General features: G+C 45.6%; 1 protein-coding gene across 1 annotated transcript in view; it reads right to left on the bottom strand.

Moving 5' to 3' along the window:
* The window catches only part of ngly1 (N-glycanase 1), a 60778-nt gene that overhangs the window by 11992 nt on the left and 31928 nt on the right, over positions 1-16858 (bottom strand). Inside the window, exons 6-8 of the mRNA XM_060904757.1 lie at positions 14288-14409; positions 13910-14055; positions 7576-7686 (exon numbers count right to left, since the gene is read on the bottom strand). Of these exons, the coding sequence (XP_060760740.1) occupies positions 7576-7686; positions 13910-14055; positions 14288-14409 (379 nt within the window). The remainder of the gene's footprint in view (positions 1-7575; positions 7687-13909; positions 14056-14287; positions 14410-16858) is intronic.

Genomic DNA, 16858 nt, shown 5'->3' with positions numbered 1-16858 from the left:
AGTGAAGTTGTCTGTGCTTTTAGAGCTAGCAATAACGTTGCAATAGCTATGCAGTCTGGTTAGTCACATGACTTTCTATGGATTTGCCCACCAAGTTGCCGTCGCCTTGTCCATGGCTAACGTTTACACATAGCTAGTTAACTTGGACACTTGTGGCCCTTTTCCAATACCCTTTTTCAGCTCACTTCAGCCCGACACGGCTCGCGTTTCGACTACCAAAGAACAGCACAACTCGGCTCGCTTCAGCCCTGCTTAGCCCCTAAAACTCGCACCGTTTTGGAGTAGGGCTGAAGCGAGCCAAACCGAGCTGAGTGAGGCTAGGGGCGTGAGCAGACACTCCCCTGTGCACTGATTGGTGAGGAGGAGTGTCCTCACATGCCCACACACGCCCCGCAAGCACGCTGGGATCTGTGAACACCGCAAACCCGGAAGAAGAAGAATTACGAATTACGAGAATTTATGAAGCCTTATGCGCCTCGCCTCATCTATACGCTCTTGCCAGTATCTGTTGGCGTTGTCGGTGACAACAAGCCACAGCACCAAGACCAGCAACACTAACGACTCCATGTCCTCCATGTTTATTGTTTACTATCCGGGTCGTGAGACTACCGCTTAAAAGATCACTGATGTCACTGTTTGCGCTGCTTAACGACAGCACGTGACGTCCACCCACTTTCGCTAACTCCACCCAATGTGTCCACCCACTTCCAGCCAGCACGGTTCAGCGCAGTTGTAGTCGAAATGCAACTCCAACAGCCCCGCTCAGCTCCACTCAGCCCAACTCAGCACGGCACAGCCCGACTCAGCCGCGTTTGTAGTGGAAAAGCGGCATTAGTTAGCATGTAAAAACGGAGTCACGCTAACATGAATAACGTTAACTTTAGCATAATCTTTGCTAGCATGTCAGGTGGAGCTTCAGCTCTACAGGTTCTACAAACTAGTCAGAAAATCCAGTCGGTTGTTTCAGAGCAGTGGTTACGTTAGACTTTCATTGTCCGTCATTTTGACGGACAGGGTCGTAAAAATTCCGTCATTGTCCATTATTATCGGTCATTTTATTTTAACTTTTAAATGAAAATGTATATAGGCTATAAATGCTATATATTTAATAACTTGTGTTTTCATGGACTCTCATTTAAAAATTAATTCACAGAACAAGCTTGTATTATTTAATCATTTATTTATGTATTTATGATGCAAAAAGATGAACAGAGATTCTGACGTTCGGTCACTTGTGAACCCATTTTCCCTCCGCTAAAAAACATTGCGGCTGTTGTGCCTTAACGGGCATATGAACAATTATTTTACAACGTAGCAAGACAATTGCAGTTAAAATATGAACAGTCCACTACAACGATTTAAGTGACGATCTAATTTGACCTGTTTGCGTGAGCTCAAACCTTCCTTCTGGCCCGCATGGATTTAAATTGGGAGCTCGCTTGTGCATAATCAAAGTCGTCAATGGAGACTGCTGCTGAGGCAGTTGTCATTAAATTTTGCGTCTTTGCCTCGGACAGACGACTTCTCATTGATGTTTTAATTTTATTCTGAAGGCTGAACCCGCGCTCTGCTGCGACACTGGAGACTGAAATAACCAGCGCCACTTCAGCCAAAGTTCTGAAGTCGGGAAACATTTCTCCCAGGGAAGTGATCAGAAGCCGGCAAGAGCCTCTGAAAGTTGGATTTCCCGACCCTGCTAGTACTCTCTTCATAGGGAGGAGATCCTGCAGCATGCGGTCTTTCTGCACCAATGGTGCAGCTGCACCCCGCGGAGCCTGGAACCTGACATGGAAGGTCTTAAATAAAACGAAGTTATGTTTAAATGTTAGTTTGTCTACCCGTGCTCTCATTAAAATGATAGTTTAGCAGATTTCGAGCAGTGATGTTCCTAAGCTTCCTAAGCTTGCTGGGGAAGAATACAATAAATCGACATTTGTTTCATTTTAAAAACAAGAAAACAACTAGCCTAAATGAGCGCTACTGTACAGGCAGGGAAACGACACAAACAACCCAATGCATCTCTTTTTTTTAATAGCAAAAATGACGTGTCTTCTGCAGAGAAGGGAAACATTAATCCATCTCACTGTGCTAGTGGTTAGAAGTCAGAGTGCGGTCAGGAGCGTGATGGGGGGGAACAGCCTTGCGCAGTGGTTACAGTGTATACATGAGTAGCCTATGCACTCAACATCAAGACTGCCGCAACGTCGGCTCAGATTGAAAGTGACGGCAGTGAAGACTATGTATACTGTATGTAAGAAAACTCTGCCGCAACTTGCCAATCATTTCAATTGTGTGTTTCATTATGTTTTATTATTGTTATTATTAGGCTATTATTGTTATTGGTAATGGTAACGGTAAACATCCGTCAAAATGACCGACGGCCTTCAGATTTTTCCGTCATAGCTAAAAAAAAAAATCCGTCAATGACGGACCATTGTCGGTTAACGCGACCTATGTTTCAGAGGCATTAGGTTTTGTAAGCGTTGTGGCAATAATACAACGATGCGTTGACAGAAAATGTACTTTTAATACTTAAGTATTTTTAAAAGCGAGTACTTCAGTACTTTAACTTAAAGGTCTCATTGCGTCGTTTTTTTCATTAATTGTGCGGTGGTCTCTAGTATGAATGAATGTCCTGTGAGCCGGTTTTGGTGAAAAAAAAATGCTGTGGTTCTCCTGTTTCAGGCTGTTCTAGTTTGGTGGAGGAGTGGGTGGCGGGAGAAGGACAGGATTTTAGCTCTTACTCATTAATATTCATGGCCATGTAAACGTGTTACCCCTGATTGGCGAACAGCACTGTGACGCTACCTCCAGTGGGTCAGAACAAGTGGATGTGGGTGTCTTTGTAAAAACTGTTTTGATTGGCTATTATGGTTTCGACGTCGATGTTTTGACCAATAACAATGTAGAGAACACAAATTTTACATCACATTCAACGAGATTTAAACGAGACTAAAGATGGTGACTTCGTTGGAGTTAATAAAGTTTGAACAGCATGAAGGAACATACCCCAACCCCCCGAAATTAATAAAAAAAATTCTCAACGGATTTGACATAATATAAAAATGTCGTTTTTTTACTCAGAAAAAGCGGAAATCCGCCGAAAAGCGGAAAACTCTCATCCCTGCCTAGCTTGTGACCATGTCATCCATGCTAACGTGGAGAATATGAACATGCTATTTTGTAACAAAAACCTTCGAACAAAAAGTTCATGTTTTACTTACAGCTTGTGAGCTGGTGGTCGATCGTCTTGACGGTACAGATCCAGGTATTAAAAACAACCTCGAAGCAAAACCACTACTGAACATGTCTGAAGATTCTCAGGTCATCCAGGTACATAGTAATCTGTGGTTGGTAGAAGAGAGCAACTGGACTTGCTTGAAGATTCTTGAAGACGTTTCGCCTCTCGTCCGAAAGGCTTCCTCAGTTCTGTCTGACTAATAGGGAGTATCAGGTATTTATCCTCTCATGGATCATCATAGAATCCGAATCAGAATGCTGATGGCTGCATTGTAGGTGGCTGATAAAAGATGTCTTAGACACCCACCTCTGTTCAGTGATGGTCGTTCCAGGTTGACAAAAAAAAAAAAAAAAAAAAAAAAAAAAAAGGAACGATCCTCTCTGGCTAAGATGTCTGCCAGTTTTCTGGAAGTCCTCTCATACTCCCACACCAGTCGAAGGGATCTCATTCCAAAGTGCGTAGAAACATAGCTGTGAAGATTAGATGCCCCTTTTCCACCAAAGCAGTTCCAGGGCTGGTTCGGGGCCAGTGCTTAGTTTGGAACCAGGTTTTCTGTTTCCACTGACAAAGAACTGGCTCTGGGGCCAGAAAAACCTAGTCTGGTTAACACCAGACCGTATCACAAGTGAAATATGGTCTGGAATCCGCCTATTGAATTTCTCGTAGGGGAGGTGTGGTTTATGATTGTCAACGGCCGTTTATTGGACGTTGCGAATGTCTATCGTTTGGCGTATACGTAGCCCATGGCCAATCATGGCAGTTGTACAACGGTGACGTAGTTAGGAAGACGAAGAGGCGAAGAAGAGAAGGAAAGAGAAAGAGAAGGCAAAACAAAAATAGGAAAACAATGGCACCGAACGATTACTGCCGTTTGTGCAAGACAAATATGAGAGAAGCTGGTTTGGTTAGTTTGGTTCGTATCGCTCGCCGCCATGTTAAATGTGATCCGTAAACAGTCCCAAATAAACTACAAGCTTCCGTTTGTCAAGTAGTACACGTCACCGTCTTTCCACCCCTCCCCACTCTCTGATTGGCTCCCTAACTCAGGCGAGCCTTTAGACCATAGTTTCCATGCTGTCTTTTCAGATCGGAATGATTGTGCAAAGCAGCATGGGATTTCCCAGGCTAAGAAAAACCGGTTCCAGGCTAGCACCAGCTCTTTGCTGGGCCAGAGGAAAGAACCGCTTACGTCAGCAGGGGGGCGGAGTTGTTAAGACCAACAACAATAAGACCGCGAAAGGTCGCCATTTTTAAGCGACGAGAAGCAGCAGCTGTACAAACACAAAGTCATCCATTATTATTGTTGTTGCTGCTGCCTCCATGTTGTTTTTGTTTCGATATTCGCGCCAAGGTTTATGCAAACGTGACGTAACTGACGTATACAGCGACGTAACTGACGTGGCTCCCCTTAGCACCGCGAGCTATGGAAAAGCAAACTGGTTCTCAGCTGGCTCGCAAGTTGAACGAGTTGTGAACCAGCACCAGCGCCGACCCCGAACCAGCCCTGGAACTGATTTGGTGGAAAAGGGGTAAGACAGAACTGAGGAAGCCTTTCGGATGAGAAGTGAAACGTTTTCAAGAATCTTCAAGCAAGTCCAGTCGCTCTCTTCTACCAACCACAGATTACTATGTACCTGGATGACTGAGAATCTTCACAGACATGTTTCTACGCACTTTGGGATGAGATCCCTTTGACCAGTGCGGGAGTATGAGAGGACTTCCAGAAAACTGGCAGACATCTTAGCCAGAGTGGATCGTTCTTTTTTGTCAACCTGGAACAACCATCACTGAACAGAGGTGGGTGTCTATGACATCTATCAGCCACCTACAATGCAGCCATCAAAATTCTGATTCGGATTCTATGATGATCCATGAGAGGATAAATACCTGATACTCCCTATTAGTCAGACAGAACTGAGGATGCCTTTAGGGTGAGAGGCGAAACGTTTTCAAGAATCTTCAAGCAAGTCCAGTTGCTCTCTTCTACCAACCACGGATAACCACTACTGAAGGCACCGAAGTTTGAAAAGTCACTGTGGTTGAAATGATCAGAACACAGTACTAACATTGCATTATACTTCGCAGGTGGTGTTCCAAAGATAAATTCCAACCATTTCTTCTTAATCTCTTCTATCTTGGGCAAGAAATGCAACATTGATGTATTACTGCCACAAATAACACAGGCACGAACTTGTTCAGACATATTTTCAACTTGCTGTTAGGTCCTCTAATTTAGCTACTGACGAGATGGGCTCTGCTATCTCTCCTCGCGCTTAAATCCGAACTTTCTTCCCGTGGGCGGTCGCAAGCCAAGGTGGGCGAGGCCATGAATACTAATTTTCGAAGTGACGCAAGTTCGTAGGGCTTTTTCAGATCCGCTCGTTTTTCCGACTATTTTCTTTCATAAGCTAATACAGGGAATGGGAGTAGAATTACATTTTCACATGCAGCATGCATATGCAACTCGGCGTGAACTATGGTATTTCAAAAAGAGCCAGTATTAAATGTTTTTGGTGGAAGGGCACCTTTGACTGGACAACTTTCACTTGTAGCAGAGTAACATTTGACCAGCGGGATCTGTTCTCCCCGTGTCTGTATGGGTTTCCTCCGGGTGCTCCGGTTTCCCCCACAGTCCAAAGGCATGCAGTTCGGTTAACATTGGGGCAGCCTTGGGCTGAAGTGCTCTTGAGCAAGGTACACTACCATTCAAAAGTTTGGGGTCACCCAGACAATTTTGTGTTTTCCATGAAAAGTCGCACTTTTATTTACCACCATAAGTTGTAAAATGAATAGAAAATATCGTCAAGACATTTTTCTGGCCATTTTGAGCATTTAATCGACCCCACAAATGTGATGCTCCAGAAACTCAATCTGCTCAAAGGAAGGTCAGTTTTATAGCTTCTCTAAAGAGCTCAACTGTTTTCAGCTGTGCTAACATGATTGTACAAGGGTTTTCTAATCATCCATTAGCCTTCTGAGGCAATGAGCAAACACATTGTACCATTAGAACACTGGAGTGAGAGTTGCTGGAAATGGGCCTCTATACACCTATGGAGATATTGCACCAAAAACCAGACATTTGCAGCTAGAAGAGTCATTTACCACATTAGCAATGTATAGAGTGGATTTCTGATTAGTTTAAAGTGATCTTCATTGAAAAGAACAGTGCTTTTCTTTCAAAAATAAGGACATTTCAAAGTGACCCCAAACTTTTGAACGGTAGTGTACCTAACCCCTAACTGCTCCCAGGGTGTTGTAGTGTGTTCACTGCTTCAGATGGGTTAAATGCAGCGGATGAATCTCACTGTGCATGTGACTAATGCTGTGTTCACATATATACCGGTACAATAGTGGCATAACTGTATCGATACAAAGTATACCAGTACAGTTTAGTGCATCTGTCCACACTAGTGAGAAATGTTTGCGGTTTTCTTTCACGGTAGTTGAAATGCACGTGCGCGAAATGTTTCCGTGGTTACCGAGTAACTTCCTTCCGAGAATATGCCGGATGAAACAACGTGTGTGTGCTTTTTGTTGTCAATGTACAGTCCGTATTTCTGGTGGTCATTTATTCAGTCGAATTGTATAAAACGCGCAAGGCAGTTGAGAAAGAAACAAACGAATCTCCGTTCTTCACTATTTTATTCAGCGAAGACATCGATTGAGGTGTGTGACTTTGCGCATTATATTTGTATCGATACAGAACCACTTCATCTGTCCACACTACAGCGAAGCGCTACAGTACCGATACTGTACCAGTACGAAACCCATACATTTGTGGGTTTCGTACTGATACAGTTATACCGCTACAGTACCAGTATAGTTGCTAGTGTGGACAGGTGTTGCGGTACGAAAGTAGTATCGTATCGGTACAAAATCCCTAGCGTGGACAGGGTATAAGGTTTCTTCTTCTATCCAGAGCTGCCTGGGGAGCGGGGTGGGGGGTTAGGTGCCTTGCTCAAGGACACTTCAGCCATTCCTGCTGGTCCAGGGAATCGAACCAGCGAACTTGTGTTCCCCAAGATGTTTCTCGAACCACAAACTGCAGGGGACCCATTTATTTATAGTTATCGTTGTAGTCATAGTTATAATTATCACTATTGGGGAACCGGGCCTTTAAAGTCCAGAAAGTGCGTTTGTATTTGGATGCGCCTCCTGTCATTCTTTTTATACACACTTTATTCTATGGGCCACCTGGGGTCGGAGCTTCATGAACACGAGCAGGAATCATTTTAATACTGAACCTATCTAAATGCTATAAATTTATCTTGTAAAGGGGAAAAAAAATCTATCGTACCTAATGCTTGAATCTGGCAGGGCATGACTTAACTTACCACAGCATTAAGTCCATTGATGGTGTGTAGCAGCCATGTTTCCTGAACCTGTGTACGTCTAGAAAGAACATCCTGATGCTTACAGGAGTAGCGCCATGTTACATCAACCACCTGCAGTTGTACACAGAGCAGAGATTTAAATTATACACAAGTATTATATTTCTAAAAGTTTAAATTCAAATACACTGGAACTGTGTGTTTATATGGATGCATTATATAGATCAGTGTTTCCCAACCATGAAGCGCCATCTAGTGGGCCATGACTTTTTTTTTTCCAAGTTTGAAGCCAAACACTAAATAGTTCAGGATGTCGTCGTGTCCCAAATCTGGTAGCTGGGCTGACGTGCACCCTTCAAGTGGAATAAATACATTTGTGGGTAAATTAAGAAGAACAAATCTTTATTGTAGTCACGTTCCTCCTTTGCATTTAGCCTCCGCATGCACGCACAGTGGGCTGAATAAATAAATACGTTTGTGGGTAAATTCTATGGATCTGTGATGCCTGCTGGAAGAGAAGAGCAGGGAGGATTGAGAATCGAACAGCTGTGGTTTGTTTACACCCGATACTAAAACTTCTAGCGTCCTCGCAACCATCGCAAAGACGCATACAAAAGTCCAGAAACTCCTCCTTACCTGGGCAAAAACGATACAGGATTTATCTTGTAGTGTCCGGATCCCCAGATCTTTAACCCAGCCACATATAAAAAGTTGTTCTCCTCCATGCTCTTCCAGGTTTTCTTTATGTGTCCGTGTAGAACGATGTCTGCAGCACCAGGTAGTTTGAGATGTCGGGGAACTCAACGGATGGATCATTTTCCAACTCATAATGAACGACTTTATTTAAACACGATAAGTTGATCAGCAGAGCTGGTGGGGTCATGCATGTACAGATACAAATAATTACAAATACAAAAGACTAAAAATAAACAAACAATCTTTAACCAAAAAAAAAAAATTAAAAATCTGTGGATTATCTGTTAATTATCTTCACATTAAAGTTAATTAATAGTATGCATAACTATCGTCTTTATATTTAGTTCCAGCTACAATAGGATCACAATTTCGTCTCGTCTTCTTCCACTTTATCCGGGACCGGGTCGCGGAGGCAGCAGTCTAAGCAGGGAAGCCCAAACTTCCCTTTCCCCAGACACCTCGGCCAGCTCCTCGGGAAGAACACCGAGGCGTTCCCAGGCCAGCCGAGAGACATAGTCCCTCCAGCGTGTCCTGGGTCTTCCCCGGGGCCTCCTCCTGGGGGGACATGCCTGGAACACCTCCCCAGGGAGGCGTCCAGGAGGCATCCAAAAAAGATGCCCGAGCCACCTCAGCTGATTCCTCTCGATGTGGAGCAGCAGCGGCTCTACTCCGAGCTCCTCCCGAGTGACTGTGCTTCTCACCCTAAGGGAGCGCCCAGCCACCCTGTGAAGGAAACTCATTTCGGCCGCTTGTATCCGCGATCTTGTCCTTTCGGTCATTACCCAAAGCTCATGACCATTAGGTGAGAGTCGGAACGTAGATCGACCGGTAAATTGAGAGCTTCGCCTTTTGGCTCAGCTCCTTCTTCACCACGACGGACCGGTAAAGCGACCGCATCACTGCGGAGGCTGCACCGATCCGCCTGTCGATCTCACGCGCCATCCTTCCCTCACTCGTGAACAAGATCCCGAGATACTTAAACTCCTCCACTTGAGGCAGAACTTCTCCACCAACCTGGAGAGGGCAAGCCACCCTTTTCTGGTCGAGAACCATGGCCTCGGACTTGGAGGTGCTGATTCTCATCCCAGCCGCTTCACACTCGACTGCAAACCGCCCCAGTGCATGCTGAAGGTCCTGGTTTGAAGAAGCCAACAGGACAACATCATCCGCAAAAAGCAGAGATGAAATCCTGTGGTTCCCAAACAGGATTCCTTCTGGCCCCTGGCTGCACCTAGAAATTCTGTCCATAAAAATTATGAACAGAACCAGTGACAAAGGGCAGCCCTGCCGGAGTCCAACATGCACTGGGAACAGGTCTGACTTACTGCCGGCAATGCGAACCAGACTCCTGCTCCGTTCGTACAGGGACCGGACAGCCCTTAGCAAAGAGCCCCGAACCCCATACTCCCGAAGCACCCCCCACAGAATACTACGGGGGACACGGTCGAATGCCTTCTCCAGATCCACAAAGCACATGTGGACTGGTTGGGCAAACTCCCATGAACCCTCAAGCACCCTATGAAGGGTATAGAGCTGGTCCAGTGTTCCGCGACCAGGACAAAAACCGCATTGTTCCTCCTGGATCCGAGGTTCGACTATTGGCTGAATTCTCCTCTCCAGTACCCTGGAGTAAACCTTCCCCGGGAGGCTGAGAAGTGTGATTCCCCTATAATTGGGGCACACTCTCCGGTCCCCTCTCTTAAAAAGAGGGACCACCACCCCAGTCTGCCACTCCAGAGGCACTGTCCCTGACCGCCACGTGAGGTTGCAGAGGCGTGTCAACCAAGACAGCCCCACAACATCCAGAGACTTGAGATACTCAGGGCGGATCTCATCCACCCCCGGTGCCTTGCCACCGAGGAGCTTGCAAATCACCTCAGTGACTTCGGCTTGGGTAATGGACGAGTCCACCTCTAAGTCATCAGCCTCAGTCTCCTCAGTGGAAGACATGACTGTGGGATTGAGGAGATCCTCAAAGTATTCCTTCCACCGCCCGACAATGTCCCCAGTCGAGGTCAACAGCTCCCCACCCGCACTGTAAACAGTGTTGGCAGAGTACTGCTTCCCCCTCCTGAGGCGCCGGACGGTTTGCCAGAATTTCTTCGAGGCTGACCGATAGTCCTTCTCCATGGCCTCCCCGAACTCCTCCCAGTTCCGAGTTTTTGCCTCCGCAACTACCTGAGCTGCAGCACGCCTGGCCTGCCGATACCCGTCAGCTGCCTCGGGAGTCCTGGAGGTTAACATGGCCCGATAGGACTCCTTCAGCTTGACGGCATCCCTTACTTCTGGTGTCCACCACCGGGTTCGGAGATTGCCGCCACGACAGGCACCGGAGACCTTGTGGCCACAGCTCCAAACAGCTGCGTCCACAATGGAGGTAGAGAATATGATCCACTCAGACTCAAATGTCCCCCGCCTCCCTCGGAAGCTGGGAAAAGCTCTCCTGGAGGTGGGAGTTAAAGACCTCCCCAACAGAGTGCTCGGCCAGACGTTCCCAGCAGACCCTCACCATACGTTTGGGCCTGCCAGGTCTGTCCAGCTTCCTCCTCCGCCAGTGGATCCAACTCACCACCAGGTGGTGATCAGTTGACAGCTCAGCCCCTCTCTTCACCCGAGTGTCCAAGACATAGGGCCGGAGATCAGATGAAACGACTAAAGTCTATCATTGACCTCCGACCTAAGGTGTCCTGGTGCCACGTGCACTTATGGACACCCCTGTGCTCGAACATGGTGTTTGTTATGGACAAACCGTGACTAGCACAGAAGTCCAATAACAAAACACCACTCGGGTTCAGATCGGGGAGGCCGTTCCTCCCAACCACGCCCCTCCAGGTGTCACTGTCATCTCCCATGTGAGCATTTAAGTCCCCCAGTAACACAATGGAGTCCCCAGTCTGAGCACTCCTCAGTACCTCTCCCAGGGACTCCAAGAAGGCCGGATACTCTATACTGCTATTTGGGCCGTAGGCACAAACAACAGCAAGAGCCCTCTCCCCAATCCGAAGGCACAGAGAGGTGACCCTCTCGTTCACTGGGGTAAACTCCAACACATGGCGGCTGAGCTGGGGAGCTATAAGCAAGCCCACACCAGCCCGCCGCCGCTCACCACGGGCGACTCCAGAGAAGTGGAGAGTCCAGCCCCTCTCGAGGAGCTGGGTTCCAGAGCCCAAGCTGTGCGTGGAGGTGAGCCCGACTATCTCTAGCCAGTACCTCTCAACCTCCCGCACAAGCTCAGGCTCTTTCCCCCCCAGCGAAGTGACATTCCATGTCCCAACAGCCAGCCGCTGTGTCCGGGGATCAGGTCGTCGAGGCCCCTGCCTTCGACTGCCACCCAATCCATATTGCACCAGTCCCCTACTGCTACCTCTGTGGGTGGTGAACCCACAGGAGGTCAGGCCCACGTCACCTCTTTGAGCTGAGCCTGGCCGGGCCCCATGGGCAAAGGCCCGGCCACCAAGCGCTCGCATACGAGCCCCAACCCCGGGCCTGGCTCCAGGGTGGGGCCCTGGCTGCGTCATCCCGGGTGACGTCACGGTCCTCGGATTTTTCTCCATAGGGGTTTTGGTGAACTGCTCTTAGTCTGGCCTGTCACCTAGGACCTGTCTGCCTTGGGAAATCCTGACAGGGGCATAATGCCCCCGACAACATAGCTCCTAGGATCATTCAAGCACACAAACCCCTCCACCACAATAAGGTGGCAGTTCTAGGAGGGGAGGATCACAATTTATTCTACTAAAGTCAAATTTAGCTCGTAAATTTTTCTTTCTTAGGAAAAATCCTTCTTTGTTAGCGTGTAAGGATCTAATCCCACTGAGCGGGTTCTATATCCACTTCTTGGTTTTAATAACTTGCTTGTTTTCTGAACACAAACATGGCAATAAGTTCTTGTGTTAATGGACCAGACTCCACTTTTGGATCACTTCTTCTCCATGCTCTCACAGAAGGCGGTTGCATTTCTCTGCTCTCCTCTCCTTTTTTTTTTCCTGCTTGTGCCCTTTTTCTCGTCTCGTCTGCCTATACTTTTTTTTTTTTTTGAGAGCCTCTCTCCGCATTGAATTTCTAAACTAAAAAAGCATGGATTTGATAAACTGGTCTCCTAACGAAATTGACACAGTTTCTGGGTTCGGGGGAACCCACCTGTCCCGCTGGAACGTCTGTGGAGGACATTGGAGATATCTACCTATTCTGAACCATGATTACCGGACTTTTGCGGATTGGATTAGGCATTGCCCTGGTATATCGAGGAAATCAGACAACGGTGACAGCTGTTCAAAGCCCCACAAAGCTGCCCGATATGATTGAAGCGGTGGGCAAAGCTGTCGGCACTCAGACTGTAGCAGAACTTGAACCACAACATGGTTGTCATCTTGGAGATGCTTTCGGCTTTGCAAGGAATAAGTATTTAGGAGACCAAATAGAATTGAATTGAACAGAAATGGACGAGTGGTGTGGACATGTAAAGACTGCGTCTGTTCGAAAGACCAAACAATCTCTATCTTATTGACATTCGGCTCCCTGAACAGCACCGGCCTCGATCAAGGCCGTTGCTGGGGCAACATTTCCCCCAGAAGGTCACTGCTGGGAGACACTCTCGCATTCCTTCCCCAATTTTCCACGGTCGCCATTTTTCACCCCCAGTGTGACAAGCAGGTGCGTGACCAGCGCCACTTGCATGGCTGCAGGAGCGGACGGCTGCTTGCTTGCACTGGGTTACCTCTACCTCCTCCCCTCCTCCCCCCTTCCCCCTTCCCCCCCACCCAAGTCCCATGTTTTAAAGTGTACTTGTGTTATTGTGTGCTTGTGCGGAGGTTTTTAAATGCTCCCACACTGTACTCCTGATAGGAGCATAGTGGGGGGTGTTCTTTTTTTTTCCTCATGTTACTACCGTGTTTCGTTTTCTTTTATCCCTGTCTTCCTGTCCTGTTCCCCCTCTGTAAGGACAGGTTGATGGTCAATTTCACTGGTAACAGTGACAAAGGGTTCATTCATTCATTAATCCCTTTTGACTGAGAATGACCTGCATGCTTCTGGGACATCCGTACAGTTTTAAATACAAACACGTACAATTAAAAACGGCTTCTTTTTATTGCATTTATTTAATTCCTGGGCTGTAACAGGGAGTGATGTTGTATCCCATTAAAGTGTATACTTTACCATAGATTATTAGATTCTAATAGAATAGATGAGCCAAAATAATTAGGGATCTTTTTTTAACGGGCCCCGACTTGTTACAAGTATGAATAGGCGGGACTTGAAGCAGAAAAGGTTGAGAACCCCGGTATAGATCCAGTCTGAAATGATATTGATATTGTGATAAATTTGGCCTCAATACACAAATACATGTATGCAAGATGCAACATCGCAAATGTCATGATCTCTTTTTATGACGTTTTGTACAATTACACACTGCTTCCAATCAGTTTGTATGATGATCAATCTTGGTTAGCAATCCTAGCCATCATAATAAAGCCTGATATTTCTGTCACATTGATCATTCCTCATACGGACCCAGGAAATGAAAAACTAAGCGGATCATGTCATAAGTTGCATGATAAAAAAACATTACAAGATGCTCAGTGAACCGTTTTATCATGCTGCAGCCGAGAGGAAGAACTGGAGGAACTACAAAAGGTGTTCATACCTGATCTTTTGAAAAAGCAAAGATGTAGGACAGCTTCTTGCCCCAGCCCATCTCATAGAGCAGAGGTTTATCGCATGTGTTTTCACAGGGATCACAATGCAGCCAGCGACGCTGAGACTGAGAGTACACCTCCGTCCACACGTGATCTTTTTAAAAAAAAAAAAAAAAAAAAAACACCCCACATACGCAAGCATGAGATACATACATCAGCAGAACTGGAAAGGGGCTGAATAAAAGCAACTTCAGTTCCATGTGTGACAAATAAGACAAAATAAATACAAGCTTTACTTGGTAGCCAGACTGACAAAAACAACTCAATCACGCCGACACACAGTGACATGACATGATTTTGCGCGAAGAAAAAGGTGTTCCGGATACCTGTTGAGTCCCAGATGTACCTGGCCTCCAGCCCCAACGCTCTGCAGCACAGAGTGAAGCAGTTGGCCCATTCTCCACAGCGTCCCCTCCTGGTTTCCAGCAGTTTCTCTGGGTTATTGTATCTAAACAGAAATAGGAAGAAGCTGAGATAGTGTCCGCTGCAGAAAAACTTTTGGACTATAGTCCAGAGGGTGAAACTGGATCTGATCCAACTCCTCCTTTAAAAAAAAAAAAAAAAAAAACCCTAGAGACATGGTACCACAAATCATTGGAACAAAAAAAAAAAAAAAAAAACCACACACACTTATTCAACCCGGTGTTGCGAACTTAACCCGTTGATTTATTGACTTTTTGACGAAAAATCTCATCTCGGAGACGAGCAACAAATTTAGCGTCTTCTCACAACTTCGACAGCCTTCATTCTCATTGTCGAACAACGGCAAAATAAATAAATAACTAGACAGAACTCGACGCCAACGGCGTCGATGGGGATGCCTCCGCCCGGTAGACTACACGCCTTAAGTTGTGATTTGGGGATGGACATTTGACCTCACAGTAATCTTGACCTGGTGAAATTACTTGCATCAGCCTTGGAGATATTGTGTTCACAAGGGTTTCGGACAGACATTTGACCTCACAGTGACCTTGACCTTAGACCATTTGATCTCAAAATCTAAATCAGTTTATCTTTGTCCCCAAATGCACAAATGGTGAAAGCTTGGTGAAATTCCTTTCATTCGCCTTGGAGATAGTGTTCACAAGGTTCTTGGACAGACATTTGACCTGACAGTGACCTTGACCTTAGCCCTTTTGATCTCAAAATCTAAATCAGTTCATGTTTGTCCCAAAGCGCACAAATGGCGACAGCTTGGTGAAATTCCTTTCATTAGTCTTTGAGATATAGCGTTCACAAAGTTTGGGGATGGACATTTGACCTCACAGTAATCTTGATCTGTGACCTTTTAACCTCAAAATCTAAAAATCAGTTCATGTTTGTCCCAAAGCGCACACATGGTGAAAGTTTGGTGAAATTCCTTTCATTAGCCCTTGAGATATCATGTTCACAAGGTTTCGGGACGGACGCACGCACGCACAGACAACCCGAAAACATAATGCCTCCTGCACCTTAAGGTGGCGGAGGCATAAAAAAAAATAAATAAAAAAAAACAACCAACCAACCAACCAACCACCTTTCACCAATTAGTGAATGACGCAACCTAGTAACAACAACATTTCAAGGAACCAACAGCGACGTCTGGTGAGATCTTTCGGCAAAAATTAGACATGGTTACTTATTGTGTGATGTCATCACGTAATCTAGCGACTTTTAGTGACATTTCTGTGGGAACTGATTCAGCCCGAGTACAACTCCTCTGCACTTTTGATTCGCTGGTAATCCTACAGCTACATTCAAAATCATATGTCAAAAAAGAAACCTTATGATGACTGTAGAAATATTTTTTGACATGTGGCATGGCCTGGGAAAACACTTCACAAATTCAGACACTTCCAATTGTGTATTGTTCTCAAATCTACAGGCTTTCTTCAACCTTCTATGCTGGAGCAGTGTCTCATTTGCAGCTCTCATGCACAAATAAAGTCTGGTTATCCCCAATCCCCCCCCCAGACACCACCTGTGTGAACGGTTACCATCTGGATAGCACTATAGAGGGAGATTTGATCACGCGCAAACAGGCTGAAAAATGTTTTTCCCAAAGCTGTAACCTCCATCAGTCTCCATCCGGTACAAGATGTTAAAGCACTGATCAAATTTAATACAACAGTTTTCATTACAGATGATATTATCGACAATAACTTGAGTGGAAAGTAGAATCTTTGAAATATTTACATGAATTTCAGTGTTGAAGGATTTGATTCCTCCTGTTTTTGCTGTAACGGGAGCTTTAACATGCACTCGAGCTGCATGGAGTCCACAAGTTTGTGCAAAACCTTAGATCAATGTTAGGTCAAATCCACCGGAGTGTCACATGCTTCATGAACACATGCTTCAGTCGAAGAGATCAGACATGAGGAAAACCTGACCTTTTGTACAAAACCGTTAACGTGATCGATATTTACTTTTGAAAAACATTCGCTTACATTTCAACAGGGATCTAGAAATAGTGCAGAATCATGAACAACAAATATTCACGATATCGAACGTTTACTTTCTTTGCTTTAAATATTTCAGAAAATGCAAAATCTTCTGTTTATTTACAATTTTAAACAAGACAGAGTTATCTATATCCCCTGCCCTATACACCAACAACAGTGGTGCTTGAAAAGTTTGTGAACCCTTTAGAATATTTCTGCATAAATATGACCTAAAACATCATCAGATTTTCACACAAGTTCTAAAAGTAGATAAAGAGAACCCAGTTAAACAAATGAGACAAAAATATTATACTTGGTCATTTATTTATCGAGGAAAATGATCCAATATTACATATGTGAGTGGCAAAAGTATGTGAACCTCTAGGATTGGTAGTTAATTTGAAGGTGAAATTAGAGTCAATCAATGGGATGACAATCAGGTGCGAGTGGGCACCCTGCTTTATTTAAAGAACAGGG

The sequence above is a fragment of the Neoarius graeffei genome, chromosome 22 (assembly GCF_027579695.1).
Source record: "Neoarius graeffei isolate fNeoGra1 chromosome 22, fNeoGra1.pri, whole genome shotgun sequence".
NCBI classification, from domain to species: Eukaryota; Metazoa; Chordata; class Actinopteri; order Siluriformes; family Ariidae; genus Neoarius; species Neoarius graeffei.
The sequence above is the reverse complement of the archived record's forward strand: the minus strand, read 5'-3'. Positions and strand labels throughout refer to the sequence as shown.